General features: G+C 52.4%; 5 protein-coding genes across 5 annotated transcripts; 3 read left to right on the top strand and 2 right to left on the bottom strand.

Moving 5' to 3' along the window:
* Nucleotides 1-2180, top strand: Triagg1_10338 (uncharacterized protein; the record flags this gene model as incomplete). Its single annotated transcript, XM_062894399.1, has 3 exons — nucleotides 1-407; nucleotides 471-1006; nucleotides 1387-2180. The coding sequence occupies 3 exons, from the start codon at nucleotides 1-3 to the stop codon at nucleotides 2178-2180; spliced, it is 1737 nt and encodes a 578-aa protein (XP_062750689.1).
* Nucleotides 2181-2812: 632 nt separating this feature from the next.
* Triagg1_10337 (uncharacterized protein) lies at nucleotides 2813-3834 on the top strand (the record flags this gene model as incomplete). The annotated part of the gene is made up of 2 exons (XM_062894398.1): nucleotides 2813-2964; nucleotides 3015-3834. The coding sequence occupies 2 exons, from the start codon at nucleotides 2813-2815 to the stop codon at nucleotides 3832-3834; spliced, it is 972 nt and encodes a 323-aa protein (XP_062750688.1).
* A 2015-nt stretch (nucleotides 3835-5849) lies between these two features.
* On the top strand, nucleotides 5850-7229 carry Triagg1_10336 (uncharacterized protein; the record flags this gene model as incomplete). The annotated part of the gene is made up of 4 exons (XM_062894396.1): nucleotides 5850-5866; nucleotides 5962-6110; nucleotides 6180-6956; nucleotides 7012-7229. 4 exons carry the CDS (start codon nucleotides 5850-5852, stop codon nucleotides 7227-7229), a joined length of 1161 nt encoding a protein of 386 aa, XP_062750687.1.
* A 1001-nt stretch (nucleotides 7230-8230) lies between these two features.
* On the bottom strand, nucleotides 8231-9061 carry Triagg1_10335 (uncharacterized protein; the record flags this gene model as incomplete). The annotated part of the gene is made up of 1 exon (XM_062894395.1): nucleotides 8231-9061. The coding sequence occupies one exon, from the start codon at nucleotides 9059-9061 to the stop codon at nucleotides 8231-8233; it is 831 nt and encodes a 276-aa protein (XP_062750686.1).
* Nucleotides 9062-11238: 2177 nt separating this feature from the next.
* Nucleotides 11239-12725, bottom strand: Triagg1_10334 (CAZyme family GH18; the record flags this gene model as incomplete). The annotated part of the gene is made up of 4 exons (XM_062894394.1): nucleotides 11239-11372; nucleotides 11432-12037; nucleotides 12168-12399; nucleotides 12543-12725. 4 exons carry the CDS (start codon nucleotides 12723-12725, stop codon nucleotides 11239-11241), a joined length of 1155 nt encoding a protein of 384 aa, XP_062750685.1.
* Nucleotides 12726-16540: the final 3815 nt, after the last annotated feature.

Genomic DNA, 16540 nt, shown 5'->3' with positions numbered 1-16540 from the left:
ATGGCGAGCACCAACTTTGATGTGATAAAAACCGTGCCACGTGTGGCGACTCTCATCTACCAGACTCACCAGCTATGGCAGGAATTCAAAAATGTCCCAGAGGGGATCATGGGGCTTGTAGACCAGCTGAAGGCCCTTGAATCCATCTTCTCGGAGATTGAAGACGAGTTCAACCAAGACGGTGCCTCGGCATCCTTCAAGAACTGTCTTGAGCTATCCAAAAAAGCCCATGATTCTTTGGGGGTTTTAGTTGCCGATATGAGAACACAGCTGCAGGCAAACAAGAAAATGAAGCGCAAATATGCGGCAGTCAAGATCTTGCTCAATAAGGCTGTTTTGGAGAGACTTGAGCAGAGCCTATCTCGATGCATGAACTTTTTACAATTAGCAATCCAAGCATATCAAATGTGAGCTTATAGCTTTATGATTATCTAGCTTGTATATATATTCTTTTAACATTTGATTGCTAGGGCAATGCTTCGGAAACTTAGCTCTCAGACCACCTCAGCAAGATTCCAGCCACAACATCATGCACAGGTCCAACAACTTCTTCCACAACGACCACAGGAGAAAATGCCTCACAGTCAGACTGAAAGAGACGAAGACCTTATTGAGACTGAAGATGCTATTTCGAGGTCTAGAAAGACGACGAATCTATTCGCCTTCAACTTTGCACAATATTTGCGGTTCGCACTGGCTCACACCAAATCGACTGGTGCTTGGCAAGCACAGCTGCAGGTACCAAAATGGCTATCAACATCAGTATACGAATTCATGTCGGAACCAGCCATTGCAGGTTGGACATACACCTATCGTGTATACAACATAATCCCAAACGATTCGGAGATAATTAAGAAGATCAACAGTGGAGATTTGATTGGTGTTCGGGAGATGTTTAATAACAGAGATGCCTCCCCATTTGATCGTAATGCCGCAGGGGGAAGTCTCTTATATGTCTGTCTAGAGAAACAATTGTTCCATAAAGAGAAGAAGCTTACTATTCACAGTATGCGGCGTCGAGTCAACAATATGAGATATGTCAACTGTTGCTAAAGATGGGTCTCCAGTCATTGCTAGACCACAGCGAAGGACACTTGTTAGTGATTCTTCCTAAATTACTCTATAATAAATGCTGATAATGTAGCTCGTCACCCATTGAGTCCATAGCAGGTGACATATCGTCTGTGACGACTTGGCCCACGGAGAGACATCCACGCAGGATAGCCAATTTATTCGCTTCATATCTCCAAGAACCAGATGCATTGCCAGCGGAAAGACTCCTGGATTTCATTAGAGAATTCGAACCTAACGATAAAAAACTGTCTGATTTCCGAAGCTTGTTTATGCCAAATTATTATTTACGTTTACTCAGAGATCGACTTGAAGCTGTCCGGCTCGGCGCCTTTAATGTCATCAGGTGCAAAACGTTGGAGGGCCTTATTTCAAAGGACGGCACAATTACTCAAACGGATGTCGCTCAATCAAGTCGGGAGAAGGTGTCCCTTGTACACTCTGCGGCCTTGGCGCTTGGAGGCCGATATCCAGAGAGATTAATGACCTGCTTGAAACCATGCGTATGGCTGCGCATATACGAAGAAGACTGGGGTGGCTTTGTGACCAATATAGCCCGTATGGCAACTCTTGATGACCTCATCTCTGTGGAGACGGTCGTGCCATGGGATGTTTATGAAGTAACGGCTTGGAAGGGCACACCGCTTATATCTGTTATTGGAGGAGCACTCTGTTATCTCTGCCCTGGCATATCCTTCAATCACTGGGATACGCTGTTCCATGGCTGCCTCTATAAATGGCTTTCTTTGCTGGATGCTGCTGGGGTTGATATACTCGAATATGGAAAGAAGGAGGCATCAATTCTTCATGACCTCCAGAGCAACACGAAAGGCGCTTTCGATGCCGACGCAATTGAGGAATCGCGAACAATGTTGAGGCATCACATGTTGAGAGGCGACCCGCTACCAAAAGTTCATCGTGCGAGTTTCATCGACAGGCGTGGTGAGCAGTACTGGCTCCCTTTTCGAATAATAGACCTGCAGATTGGGCCTAAACCCACTGATTGGAAGTTGAAATGGGCCCCGGAATTCGAATACATGGCGTGTCAGTTTTGGATGTTGGTCGAAAATCACGAAGCCGCAATGCCGGGCTCTTGGGTGGAGTGCTAGAAGTGTTTGTATAAAAGCAGATAAAATTTAAGCGTGCTGTTTCAGTTCATTTAGAAGAGCAAGATTGACTGAGGCATGTTAGCTTACCTAGCTTTAAAGGATATATAGACATATATATGAAGCCCCGATACAGTGATGTCTCGAATCACCTATATCAAGGACAAAAAGAGCGGCTGTCATGGCATATTAGAGTAGAAGTCGACTATGATGTAATCAACGACCTGAGAACGAATAGTAACTTTGGCTGGTCGAGATGAGAAGCCTGAGTTATTATGGTATAATTTGCTTTAGTTTGCTTTCAAACAAAGCACTACCTCGCTGATGCCATATTTTAAGTCCTCATGCTTTTGGTATCAAGATTTCGAGCTGCAGGAACGGGCTGCACCTTAATTGATGATATGCCTACATCGAAAAAGTTTACCAAATGGTACTTCCCAAGGTTTTGGCGTTAAATAGATCCATTCTCGGCCGCTACTTCCAAGAGTATAACCCCGCATCGCAAAGGCGGGGCATCAGCAGCTTCGACTTGCACTGTTTCGTGCTTTCTGTGAGCTGCCAGGGCGTTGGAAGATTTGATATCTTAATGATTCAACTACATCTCAAGGTGTAATAAATCTACAAGTACCAACGACATGGATACAAGGCCAGCTTCGAAGGCAGGTTCGTGGTATACTGGCAAGCCAAAGGATTTGGAGGAAGAGCTCGATGAGTATCTTGCCGAGGTTCCTGAGACTGTCGATGGCTCCTCTCTGCCTATACCGGGGGCGCGAATCATCATTGCACCGTGAGTGATCTAGAGTCCAGATCTAGGCTCTCACTGACGCCTCCGTCAAGACATGCGGGGTATGCCTACTCAGGAAAGAATGCTGCCTGGGCCTACAGCTGTCTAGATCTCAGCAAGGCGAAGCGAGTGTTCATTTTCGGGCCGTCTCATACGCTCGGATTTTCGGGCTGCGCCGTCACAACATTTGCAAAGTACGCCACGCCTTTTGGTGATTTCGTTGTGGACAGGGACATAATCGAACGACTAAAGGAAGCGGGTGAGATGCACGACATGCGAGTTAGGAACGATGTTGCCGAGCATTCTCTCGAAATGCACTTGCCATATCTCTACAAACGATGTCAACAGACCTTCAAGTCCCCGGAAGAATTCCCCAAAGTGGTTCCTGTCATTGTCGGAAGTACCAGCCGAGCAGATGAGAAGGATACCGGCCGACTTCTTCTGTCTTATCTCAAGGATGAAGAAAATGCCTTCGTCATCAGCTCAGACTTTTGTCACTGGGGCACGCGGTTTGACTATGCTGTCTACACTCCGGAAGGGGACATTGGGAGGCTATCTTCGCTGCATGACCACAGCCCAAAGCCATCGGGGCCGCCCATTTATGAAACAATTCGTCTGGTTGATGAAGCGGCTATGAATGCCGTCAAGAGTGGCAGCCATGACGCTTTTGTCGAAAACCTTAGGCTTACAGGAAACACGGTGTGCGGGAGACATCCGATTGGAATTGCAATGGCCGCCCTGGAGCTTTATGCCAAGGAGCTCACCGATGAGAACAGGAGCCGCTTCAAAGTTGTGAAATATGACCGTAGCAGTGAGGTTATATGGCCGGATGACTCGAGCGTCAGTTATGTTTCTGCTTATGCGGTTTTGTGAGAGCAGGGTTTACAAGAGATGGAATAATCGACGAAGAATTCAAGTATACTACGCGGGGAGAATTACATTATCTAGGCCTTCACCTAGGGTTTTTAATAATAGATTTCCATTTTTGAAAGCTGCTTTGTCAACGCCGCTTATTACTTACTTGTAGTAAGTAGAAGTTTGAGCTAATGCCGATGCTGGTTGGGATTCGATGCCTTGCGCGCACGCTATTCGAATGGAATCCTGCGAGCTCGCCTGTTTTACGCGATGCTTGTTGTCTTGTCCCTAGGTAGGTCGGGGTAAATGGAAGCAGGCAAATTGCGGCTATTTGAACATGTATGAATAATCCCTTCTCTAGTTCTCTGGATGAAGGAATCGGTCTGCATCACCAGTTCATCCAGACGGAATCCTGCTCCCGCCATCTGGGCAGCGTTAATCCCGATCTGTCGTTGGGCCACCGAGAGCGTGGAGGCAGTGTTGAGAATTTGTCGCCCAACGACGGGTTGGTCTTTTTTTAGAAGCCGGTGGCCATGCTGACGGCATCCGGATCCCGTTTACGAAGTGCGAAAGAATGGAGTACGAAAGCAGAGCTACGTGGTGCTGGTGGCGCATTTGGCCAGTGTCAGCTTCGTTCAGGTCATCTTTTGCTTGCACGCGCGGGTCCCCCCAAGCACAGAGAGGCAATTGTGTGTGATCGCCATGTCCGAGTATCGTATTGTAGGTAGACAGACTCCATTCCAGTCCAGTCGAGCTCAAACAAGCGCACTTCAGGCAATTTTGTCCGCCAATACTCCGTAAGAATAAAATAGGAAAATAAGAACATAACAAAAAGAGACCCCAGTCCCTTTCCCTTTCGCTAGCTGAGACCCCCCCCGTAGTGCAATCTCTGCGACTCATCAAAACCCTGGCAAGGGTCCCCGATGCCACACCCGGCCTCTCAGCCAGGGCAAATCAATGCGCGCCACCGGCCTTGAACCCACTAGCCTGTGCTGTGCTGCAGCAGCTGGTCCAATCACGGCCGCTGGTTGTCGAGGCCATCTGACACTGGCGATGCGACGAGGTTGATGGTTTGAAGACCAAGGAGGGGGGGAAGAAGAGCGAGAAAGCCTTGCCCCGGGGGTGTCGTTTTCGTTTTCGATGAGGCTCATCAGCCAAACCAAACGAGTTCCTTCTTACCAATCGATTAGGTAGTTCAATGGTGTCTGCAGTATGTACTTATACGAAGCGCCGGCCCGGGTCATTGGACAGGGAGAGGAGAAAGAGAGAGAAAGAGAAGTGGTTGATTTCGTTTGGCCGTCGATCTCCTTAACTAGCGACCGGTGCAAGATTACGCTCGTGATAGTATTATTGCAGTGCCTTTGTTTTTATTACACCAGGCGCCACGGTGCACTCGCCTTGTACAGATACCGGGTGCCGCACCGCCAACACCGCTGCCCGCCCTCGTACCGGTACCGCCGCCCGCCCACCACGTCTCTTCGTAGGGCCGCCCCGACCTGGTCTAGGCCCCGCTACAGTGCAGCTGCCCCCTTCTCGCCGTCCGCTATAATCCTTGTCTGGAAACCCGGGCTTGGGCCTCCTGCTCCTGGGCCATTTTACTCTCTTGCAACCTTCTGTCGACCTTGTTTTCTGCCAGTTTACATACACATTTTTGGTCTTTGTTTCGTTTGTCCAATCCAACACAGAGAGTTTGTTTGCCGGTTGCTCGTCTCCTATTTCCTTTGAAAGCGTACTGTACACGTAGATTCCTCGATTGTTACTCGCTCGACCTCTGCCGCCTGCAGCGCTTCGCCCAGACCAACCGAGATCAATCCCTGGCATCCAATCCTCCTAACCCGCATCCACAATGAGTGTGAGTGTTTCACCCCGACTCGACTCTCCTACGGCTGCCGTTTCAACACGAGCGTCCGAGCAGACGACAAGAAAACCATCTGCTCTCGCCTCCAATTCCTGTCCTCTTCCTGCTTCTCCCCTCCAGATTCACATGCATATCCATATCCTTTTATGATCCCTCGAATAGCTCGCTAACAACAATGGCACAACAGTACGGGTTAGTAGAGTCACAAGCTTGCTGGATGCAATATGCCTGCAATGCCCCTCAAATCCACATTCACATTCCAGTCACTAACAGCGGCCTCTCACCAGATACGGCGGGAAGTCAAACCCGTACGACCAACGGGACGACAACGCCTATAGCGGCGGTGGTTATGACCAAGGCGGCTATGACACCCCCCCTCCCGGCTATAATAATACCCCATACGGCGCTGGTGGCCGTGGTTACGACCAGACTGGAGGTATGAGACACCATATGCACACATCTCGTTCCACCATGGACTATTCAGAAATTAACAGTGTATTTGCAGCCACAGCAGTCGAGATGGCTCCTCTGACGCAAAACGCCGGCGGCATGGCCCGCGAAAACCCCAACGCGGTCCTCAACGAGTGCCGTGACATCAGCACCGAAGTCCGCCAAGTCGAAGCCAGCCTGGGACAGATCAAAATGCTTCAGACCCGAGTCCTCAGTGACACCGACAGCTCCTCGTCCAGCCCCTCCCACCTCCAATTGGATGCCCTCACCACCGAGATCACGAGTACCTACCGTGCCCTTGTCGAGCGTGTGCGCCAAGTCAAGTCCAGGCCCGATGCTCAGACTGCTGCCAACAGAGAGCATGTGAGCCGAGTCGATCGAGAGGTCAAGGCCGTCATCACCAAGTACCAGGGTGTCGAGTCCGAATTCCAGGCTGCCGTCAAGCAACAGATGGGTCGCCAATATCGCATTGTCCGCCCCGAGGCCACGGATGAGGAGGTCCAGGCCGCCATCAGCGATGCTGGCAGTGGCCAAATCTTCAGCCAAGCCATGATGCAGAGCGACAGACAGGGCAAGGCTCGTGCGGCACTCAGCGCTGTTCAGGACCGCCACAAGGAGCTGCTCAAGATTGAGCAGCAGATGACGGAGCTGTTCCAGCTTATGCAGGATCTTGATACCCTGGTCATCCAGCAGGATGCCACCATTGTGCAGATTGAGCAGAAGGGCGAGGAGGTTGTCGAGAACCTCGACAAGGGCAACGAGGAGATTGCCGTGGCTGTCACAACCGCCAGGGCCACCAGGAAGAAGAAGTGGATTTGCCTCGGTATTGTTGGTATGTTGATCTCGATTCTGCCGCTGGTGCTGGAATTCAGAGCTAACCTGTACAGTTGCCATTATTGCCATTGTCGTCATCATCGTCCTCATCTACGTCTTCGTCATCCGAGGAAACAACAGCAACAAGAAGCGATCTCTGCTCGAGGGAGTGGCAATGCCAGCTGTCCGTCTCAGCGCCCGCATCCCCGCCGTGGACGATGCTCTGGCCCTGAGACTTGGCCGCATAGCCCACGGACGGCCTCACATGCCCGTCGCGCCTCCATTGAACTGAACGAGAGCAACGAAGTGAAATCGAGGAAAAGGGAAAAGAGGGGAGGTATAAAAGGGAACGCGCGCACACGTTTTGACTCCATTTTCAATTGAAAGAGACATTGTATAAAAAGTAGCTATCGACATGTGGCAAGGACATATGCCTATATTTCTTTTGTTTACGCCTTTTGGATCTTGGGCGCCACGCAAAAGGCTACAAACATTCCGATGGCTGTTTTTGAAAAAAAGGGAATGAGCCTTTTGAATTTTTTTTTCTTATGTCGTTGAAGAACGGGAGATGGCCGATTGGATTGATTGTGTTTTAGATGCCCTCTTGCGATTGTTTTTTCCGTCTACGCTTTTGTCGGGCTGCTGCTGTTTCTTTTTATTACTCAGGCAGATTTAGTTTTTTTGGAGTTTAGCATTTGAGGCGCTCAGCAGAGTTTTTTTTCTTTTAATCAAATTTTAATCAAAACATTCTCATTCTTGCGCGCATATTGCTTTGGATACTATTAGTATGTATCGTTGGATGATGTGTTTGGGGTTGTTGAAAGGTGCAAGGTGAAAACAATCATTGATAACACATGATGAAGGACTTAGTTAGCAGCTTGGTAATAGCGTATTGATTGGTACTAGGTAGGTGGTATGATTATCTGATGTGTAAATCAAGTGCAACGAAATCACCATGAGCTCGGACGATTATCTGTCTTTGAGCTCAACAAGGAGAAGAGAGAAGTGAAGAAGGAACAAAACTCCGGGGTAAAATAGAAATAGATTTTTGTTTTAAAAAAAAAAAGAGCCAAAAATCTAAGCCCGATTGTAGGCGACTGTACGCCAAGCGATGCTTTCCGAGGTGCTGGTATTTGTGAAGAAAGTCTGAGTAAGTGTAAAGTTGGGCGCGACATTCTCGTCGTCTTTGCTGTTCGTTTGGGAGTAGTTGCGTCGAGAAGTAGATATTGTGGCAGAGAAGGTTGATTGTCATCGGATGGAATATCCACGCGTCGTTTAATCAAATTGGGGGTTTCATCCATCCTGTCCTTCCGGCACGCTCCTCTCACCAGCATCGTCGTGCTCCTCGCCTTGGTCAGGATGCTGCTGCGCCCTCCCCTCGCCCAGCCTGCTCAGCGCTTCCCTCCTCCTCTCGCCCTCGTCAACGACCTTCTTGAGCACGCCCATGCGACGCCTAAACTCGTCGGTGAGCTGCTCGACGTTTTCCCGGCCGACGACGCCGCTGCCCGAGCTGGGGAGGCTGTTGGGCCCCGAAGCAACAGCCTCGCGCTCCACGCCCTCGACGCGAAGCACGGCCGACGTCGACCCGGCCTCGGCGTCGTTGCCGCCGTGCTGCTGGAGGGAGAGCTGCGAGGCTGTGACGGCAAAGCTTGGTGTGAGGCTGGATGCCCAGGAGACGGTCCATTTGCCGTTGGGGGCGGCGGGCGGAGCGAGGTCGACGACGAGGGCGCGGTGCAGAGGGTCGGTCTGCGGGGCGGTGAGGACGGCGGAGGCGTCGTCGTCGCTGAAGAGGTAGTGGACGCGAGGGTGGACGGTGGTGTTTGTGGTGTTGTTGGTCAGGAGGGTGAAGATGGGCTCGAAGGGCGGCAGGTCGGCGTCGTCGGCGTTGTTGCGGTTGCCATCGCCGTTGCCGTCGACGAGGCCGCTGCTGCTGTCGACGCCGTGATGGTGATGCTGCTCGGGGGATTCTCCGGGCCGGGCTGCCAAGGCTGCTGCTGCTGCTTCTGGCCGTTGTTGAGGCTGGGTCTGCGATGCTGATAAGGACGGAGAGAGATCGTTAATCGCGGTTAGCGGAGCGGGCGGCTCCGCGCAAGACACGTCCCTATCTGGATCTGGGCCGGACATGGCGATTGGGAGGCTGGACGGGGACGCAGAGGATGGACGACAAGACGCGGCATCTTCAAGCCCGCGGTCTTGGTTGGTTTTTTGCTGTCCGTCAGCCCTGCCTGGCCGGTTGGCTTTCGTTTTTTCCCCCTTCGCTGTGTGGTTTGGCTTTGAGGCTGCGCGGCTACCGGAAGCGTCCAGGTACCTTTGGCGCTACCTGTGCATGGCGGGATACCGCCCTGTGCAGCGCCTGCATTGGCTGTTCGTATAGCTGATGTGCTCGTTTAGCACCTGCGCAGCACCTGTGGGTGGCGCTTGTTCGCTGTGGCCAGAGGTCTCGTGCTGTAACTCGTGCTGTAGCTCGTGCTCGACAGTTTCCAACAGCACCTGCAGACTTGACAGCACAGCACAGCACAGCACAGCACAGCGCAGCACAGCTCCGTTATACTGGAACTGGAGCTCTCAACTGCAAGATGACGCGCGCTCCAAGACAGACGCGGGACACACGGCCAGGCATGCCTCCCTGACATATCTTATCACCACGTGAGCCGCATGCATGCAAGCATCATATGGCATATTTTCCCAAGCAACGCCAAGCAGTGCCAAAGGCTCACATCACTCTTCCCAATTTCCCCATCCAGCAGCTCCCCGGCGCGAAAATCTCCATCGTCGGGCAGGACTCGGACTCTGGGCCACCAAATCAACTTTGGGTTCCAGATTTTGCTAGGCCTGCGTATACGAAGTCCGTCCCCGTGATGCGGTACACTTGGTACGTAACCTCTGCCTGCCCATTGGAAGCTTGCACTGCAACTCGACTCGTTTGAATCCATTCTGCTAGCGTTGAGGCTAATACCTGTCCTAAAGCCATTGGGCTTATGCGGAGCACGCCATGGGCTTGTCTTTTCTCAAGTTATACTTCGCACATGGGCCGCTTTGACTTGGCTGCTGTCCTTTTTGGCTGCATGACGCGGGATTAGTCCTTGTCGAAAGCTGCCAGGTACTCGTACTGCTGCGAGCACCAACGACAAATGCATTAGTATCATGTCTGGATGCTACTTTTTGCGACCAAGGGCGTGGGGGAGAGGGTATGGTTCTGCTCAGAGGCCAGCTTTCCACTCTGCAGCTCCTCGTCCGGTGGTAGCGGCATCGAAATGGGCGAGACGGGAGCAAAGACTTTCAAGGTTGAAATTTTGATCCAAGCACCGTGGAAGCTTGCCAATAGCACCGACCTTGACTGAGTTCCCACCAAATTCCCAACAGCCATCATGGTCGCCCAAAGAGCCCGAACTCGGCGACAGCCGCTCCGCTCAAGTGCGTCCCGACTTTAAATTCAACCAAACCGTCACCGATCCTGGCATGTCCAGTTCTCCAAGACGAGCCAGTCGAGAATCCCGGGCCCGATTTTTCTCGTCCCGTAAGAAGCTCCACGACGGGGGCTCCAATTTCCAGATGCAGACCCAGACGCTTCTACCCCAGTTGGGCGTTCCGACTTGAAACGCACCACCTGCTGAGTGACGTTTTTTCTGCCCGGCGCGCCACAAAAATTTCCTCCTTGGTGCTCCGGCGTGTGCCTTTTGCCATAACGACGCTATATGAATAGCCATGGGGTCCGTCTGTAGCCGTCAAATGGCGGAGTCTTTGCGAAGAGAGCATTGGGTAAATTCAATCTGCCAGCGTGGGGATAGAGGGGGGGAGGGAGGATGAGGTGAGAGAGAAAAAAAGGTAAGAAATCGTTGCAATATGCCGTAATCAAAACAAAGGAATGAAACGCCTTCTCCCCGTCTATTTTAAGTCTATCAAGGGATATCATCAGAATATGTTGCTTTTTTTTTTCCCTTCCCCCAGTGCGCACCAATGAAATCCTGCGCATCTCCTTCTATTTTTCCTTTTTATTTTTTCCCACCTTCCCTTCCTTGCTCTCCCCAAGAGAAGAGCCCTGTACCAAAGAAAGAAAGAAAGAATAAAAAAAGAATATCCTTCACCGCGATATGGAACAGCGGTTGAAGAGAAAAAATGGAACGCTTCCGTCCTTGGTTCTTCTTGCGACAACGTCCGAGTCATGCTACAGCTTGGACAAGCCAAGCCCCCCGTCTGCTCCGATTTGCTCTTCTGTCTAGCAGAGGCGGTAAGGTGAAGGGCGCAAGGACCGTGGGCGTAAGCGTAAAGAGAATCTATATGCATTAGATTGAGAAAAAAAATCAAAAAAAGACGTCATAATCATCAAAGTCGAGGGCACCGCCTCTCAAGAGGTATGCAGAGCGCGGAAACCCGCCGCGATCAGGCTTCTTGCTTGATCTCGAGAATCTGCCGGTCCGTTCCAGTAAAAGAGCCCCTGCAATGTTAAAAAAAAAACGGCCTGAGCGTTAGCAAAGTTCTCTTTTGCCGTCTCACATAAAGATTGGATGAAGAAGATGGGAGCTCCACAGACCCCTAATCCCTTTTGCTTGCAAAATTCCGCCTTGGCTTTCACCGTCTCGGGGTTGTCGTACGTGACAAAGCCCCCATCGCCGCCGACGCATTGGGCCGCAATATAGCGCCTATCCACAATCTCTTTGCATCCCTTCCGTGGCAGCTCGCTGTACTCAAAGGTGCCCTCCTGGCCGCCCACGCCGTTGAAATCCTGTCCGGGTCCGTTGGCCTTTAGGAAGCTTCGTCCGTACGTGGGGATTCCGAGCAGGATGCTCTTTGGGGGGAACCCCTGGGCCATCAGATGTGCCACGCCGGACGATGCCGACGGCTCGTCCTTGTTCATGGTGTATAGCTGTGCGTGGTGGCCGCTCTTGGACGTCCATGTGCCGAAGAAATCATACGCCACCAGATTGATGTAGTCAAGGTACTCGGCTGCCGTCTTTAGATCGATGAGGTCGAGCACCCCCTTCGCCGCGGGGAGGACAGCCGTCAAGATGAAGCGGTCATCGGGCAGGTGAATCCGCACTGCTGCCAATAGGGCCAGGAAGTCGTGGCCATGTTTGGCCTCGGACGGGAACTCCCAAGCAACTATTTTCGGCCAGCGTGCGGTTAGTCGTGGGCTTGCATGTGCGTGTGTGTGCGTGTGAATTGATGATGATGGCTGGTGCCTCTTGTATCATCACCCCCCCGGATGTGATGATGTTCTTCTCATACTCACTATCAATACCATCAAGGCCGGAAGCTTCAACAAGGCCAAGGGCAGACCTGGCAAAGTTGTCCCTCAGCAGAGTGCTGGACGCAACGACGGGAAATACCTCGGACGCAGTGCTGCCACCAATAGATAAGACGACCTGCAGGTGAGGGTGCCTCTGCTTGAGATGCATCAAGGATCCCAAGCCACCCTGAACGCCATCCACTGGCGCTCTTGCATCGGCCCACTCATCGCCAAGCTGGGCCACACGTCACAAAAGTCAGCCAGCCGTGCAACATCATGCAGGTGAAATCTTCTCAACTTATCCCGAACAAGGAGCACGGGAGGCAAAGCCGCTCTGGCAATGGTGGCCTCGGGGCAATTTCATCAGTCAGGACTCACAAACACGCTGCCGTCCGCAGTCACACTGGCATAAGCATAATACACGTGGTTGATGCAGCCGTAATTGAGCATTCCGGGCGAATCACCTTGGTATATTCTGCTGCTAGGGAAATAGACTGCATTGGTGTACATGACTCTGGCCACACTGGTGGCCATCCGTGACTTGCGTGACACGGCGCTCATGTTGCTGTCGGTTTGCGGCCAGACGAAGCCCGGAGGAGGACGGCGGTGACGGAGGAGGACAACGGCGACTTGAGGAATGGGCCGTGGCCGTGGACGGGGTCATCAATTGGCCGCCGAGTCTGAAGCATAGAGAAGCGGCAAGGGATGGCCTTCGGGGGTTTTGAGAGGGGGGGGAACGACACAGAGGGCAGCAGCATGGGACAGTTTTGTAGTAAATCGGCAACATTGTGAAGATCCAACTTCAAAAGCCCTGCCGGAGACGTACTACTCGGGACGGGGCTAGCTCCGGAAGGCCAAACGACCAAGACAGCAACTCAGGTTAGGCATCAAGGGGGTGGGCGGCCTTGCTGGGGCTCAATGCCGGCGTGTCGTGTGTTTTTCTTGGGGGCATGATTGCCAAACGCCATTCACACGCGGCGTGGTACGGAGCGCTCACTCATACGAGCATACACCGATATGGAAGAGGGAGTCAAAACCCTAGGCCGAGCAAAAGACCAAGCGGTCCGGGTGGTGGGACGGGCAACAGTCGAATGGCAAGTCGCGGTGGGGACCGGGGGGGCCCTTTGAAATGTCTTGGGCACTGAACACAGAAGATGGGACACAGGAAGAATGCAAATTACGCACAGAAAAAAAAAGAGATGAGGGTCCGAGGAAAGCCCTCGGAGTGGCCAGAGGCCAGGGACAGACGAGGCCATCCACGATGCATGACATAATTGCGGGGAGCCCAACTGCTGACTTGCGTGGGAAGAGGAGAATGACATGTACAGCAGTACGAGTAGGAGTATAGAGAGAGAGGCAGTGACAGCATGCGTGGGATGTTCCAGATCCGAGAGTCGTTGGCCGCTGGTCAAGTTGAGCCGCCTCAGACGGGGGCCGTCCTTGAATTCTGCTTGAGCGTATAGATATAGGTCGGATACTCGGTGAATGAATGCGGTCTCCCTACGTATTGCTAGATAAAACCGTCCTCGTCCTTGTCGTTTGGCAGAGATGACTGGGCCGTCGGCGATCAGAATCGAGTGGAGGGGGGAAATGATGACCCCGTTGGCAGAGCTAGACACGATGGGAGGCTGGATAGCTTGACGGATGAGGTGGACATTCACCAAAAGGCCCGTCCATCCTAAACCAGATGCCGCTACCGCTCTTTTTTGCCAGCAACTGTAACGACCGCAGCCCATTCTCATTCTCTTTCTCGAAGTTGGTCGTATTCCCATTGCCGGGTTTTCTCTCTCTCTGAATCTCTCTTCTCTCTTCGTTCTTCTTTTCCTCTTTTCTAGGATTCCTTCTGACTGCTACCGCACGGACTCTGGGTCCTAAAATTGGGCCGCTTCCACCCATGTTTGTGTCGTCTCTCGGGACAGGATTCGTGTCTTCGCAGCAAAAACTCCTAAGCGCTGTGGCTACATCGCTCTCCCGTGGACGGCAGGACGCGACCCGTCTATGCCCTTCTTGACCGCCAGCTTTTTCCCCTTCCCTGCCTTGTCATATTTGATTGAATGTTCAGATTGGCGGCTGCGAAATGAGAGACGGGCTAATGCGATACTAGCCCGACGCCTTGACGGAAAGCTCTCCAATCAGCCCGGGACGTCGACAAGGCGAGACAGCGTTTCGGCGGTGGTGAGGCATCCTTAACCGGCTTCTTTGACCGAGACACACGCTGCATGTCACACCAAATCACGTCAGATTCGCCTCGTGGATTTGCGTCAACGGTGAGACAAGGGCGCTTTGAGGCGGAGAGACCGAAATGACCGTGGAGTTGCTCCATCGCGACCAACATCTCCCATCACCGCCGGACAAGTTGCGAAGGGGAAAAAAAGACGAAACGGGGCGTGCCCTGTCGGATCGTGCTAGACGGGCGTTTGTGTCCAACGGCAATAGCAAGCGGCAGCGCTGCGGATTGTTGACTGTGAGACAAAGTAAGAAACTCGACCGCAACTTGGAGAGGCTAGGAGAATGACGGCATGGAGCCGGCAGGGCCTGTAGTTTCCCTGAATCTCCCTTCTGGACGGTCAATCAGGCCTTGTCCGCCTTGGAAGCGGTGCATTCTTGGCGAGTGTAGAGCGAAGAGCGAAGACTGAAGAGAGGTGAAGCTGAAGTTCAGGAGAAGGCTGGCACAACTGGCTGCAGGGTGAGTTGAGTTGGTTTGCGCAAGGCTGTCAAACAGCGCCCTCAGGCATCAGCCCTCTCGCCTCCTTTCGGCCTTGTTCCTTCCCGCGGTTTTCTTCCAAGGTCCTTTCCTTCGTCTTTGGAATCCAGTCACAATATGTACTCAGCAGGTGGAAACAGATAGCAAATCTACCAAATTTCCTCGCGGGGGGTTGAGAGCTTAGGCGATGAACCTCCGCTGGCCACTATGGAGAATGTTCTGAAGAGGAGAATGCCAATTTCTCCATCGAGGGAATTTTTTTTTCCCTCTACTGCTGCTCGGACTCCTCCCCTCCTGATTGACCAATGAACGGATGGGCAACGTAGAACATTCACCGTTGAGGGCAAGCCATGCTCGTTCTTGTGCTTACAAAGTACAGAAACTCGCTTGGGCAACGTGTTTCCGACACTCTGCATACAAGTAGGTACTCCCAGCCCGCCAGGAGGAACCGGACTCGTAATAAACATGAACGCTTCTATACCGGCTGCACCTTGCTACGGCACGCCATGCTTCTACGTTGAATGATGCTTTTCATGTCTACCAGTTTGGCCGAGCTCCAGTTGCAAGTCGACACAATCAGGATGCACATGGTGAGGTTCGTGACGATTAGGGGCATGTCGCCGACTGCGGGAACTCTACGAGCTTGTCCGGATTCCTTCTGCTCGTCCTGGCATCTCCGTCGACGCATGACTAGGACGTCGATGGCATCGCTAGAGCATCTAACCTCTGGAGAGGGGGGAATCTGCGCTTCTTACCAAGCATCGTCACGCCCGTTCATGCTACATCCGTCGCGGTCTTTCGGAACCCGGCTCCATTCTGGCTTATGCTTGCCCCCATTTACATTTACATGTCAGTTGTTGCACAAGCTATACAGACTATACAGCACAATACAACAGCCTGCATAAGATGCTGCACAAGGCGCTGCACAAGCTGCCGCGCCGGTGGGAAAGAAACCATGTTCAGGTATGGAGAAGCCATCCAAGTCTCCGATGGCAAGGCAAGGCGGGGGAACAGAAGTCGGAATCCTTGCTGCTTGGTGGACACCCAAATCATCTGGTGCAGGCGTCTCTGCGTCTTGACTGGATACCGTCGGTGACTGCCACGTTTTGATCCGCCACACGTGAGGAGACCAAGAGGCGTGCCTGGGGAATCATCATCATCTGTCCACCATCTCGCAATGCTAGCGTATCGAGGACGAAGGGCTAGTGATCGGATCATATACTGGTAAAGGCAGGTAAGGGCGGGTAATTCAGGCATGCCCTGTTCCTGTTCCGTGGCTTCGATGCTTCAAGTGCCCAAGAGCTCCGTGGATGGATGGATGTTGTGGGAACACGCCGCACGCAGTTGGTAAGCACCTCCTCAGTCCCCTCATGGTACCCGATAGACAATAACAGAGCGCTACTGTATGTACTGTTCAGGCCTGAAAAGTGATCACGAGGGCCTTTCCGTGCTGTGCTGGATCTGCTTGTGCCCAAGATATGTACGAGTACGATATGCTATGCAGCTACGAGTACCTACTGTATCTCCCGCTGCTGGCTCATCCTGACCCAACATCAACCGCCATGAAATGAAACCAACAGGGATCCGAGGCATATTACGACTTACAGCCTACCCGCTCGGACCAGAGGCGCAGCCCTCCCTGATAGGCCAGAAGCATCACATGTCTCTGGAT

This window comes from Trichoderma aggressivum (genome assembly GCF_033847375.1).
Source record: "Trichoderma aggressivum f. europaeum strain CBS 100526 chromosome Unknown scaffold_071, whole genome shotgun sequence".
Taxonomy (NCBI): domain Eukaryota; kingdom Fungi; phylum Ascomycota; class Sordariomycetes; order Hypocreales; family Hypocreaceae; genus Trichoderma; species Trichoderma aggressivum.
The sequence above is the reverse complement of the archived record's forward strand: the minus strand, read 5'-3'. Positions and strand labels throughout refer to the sequence as shown.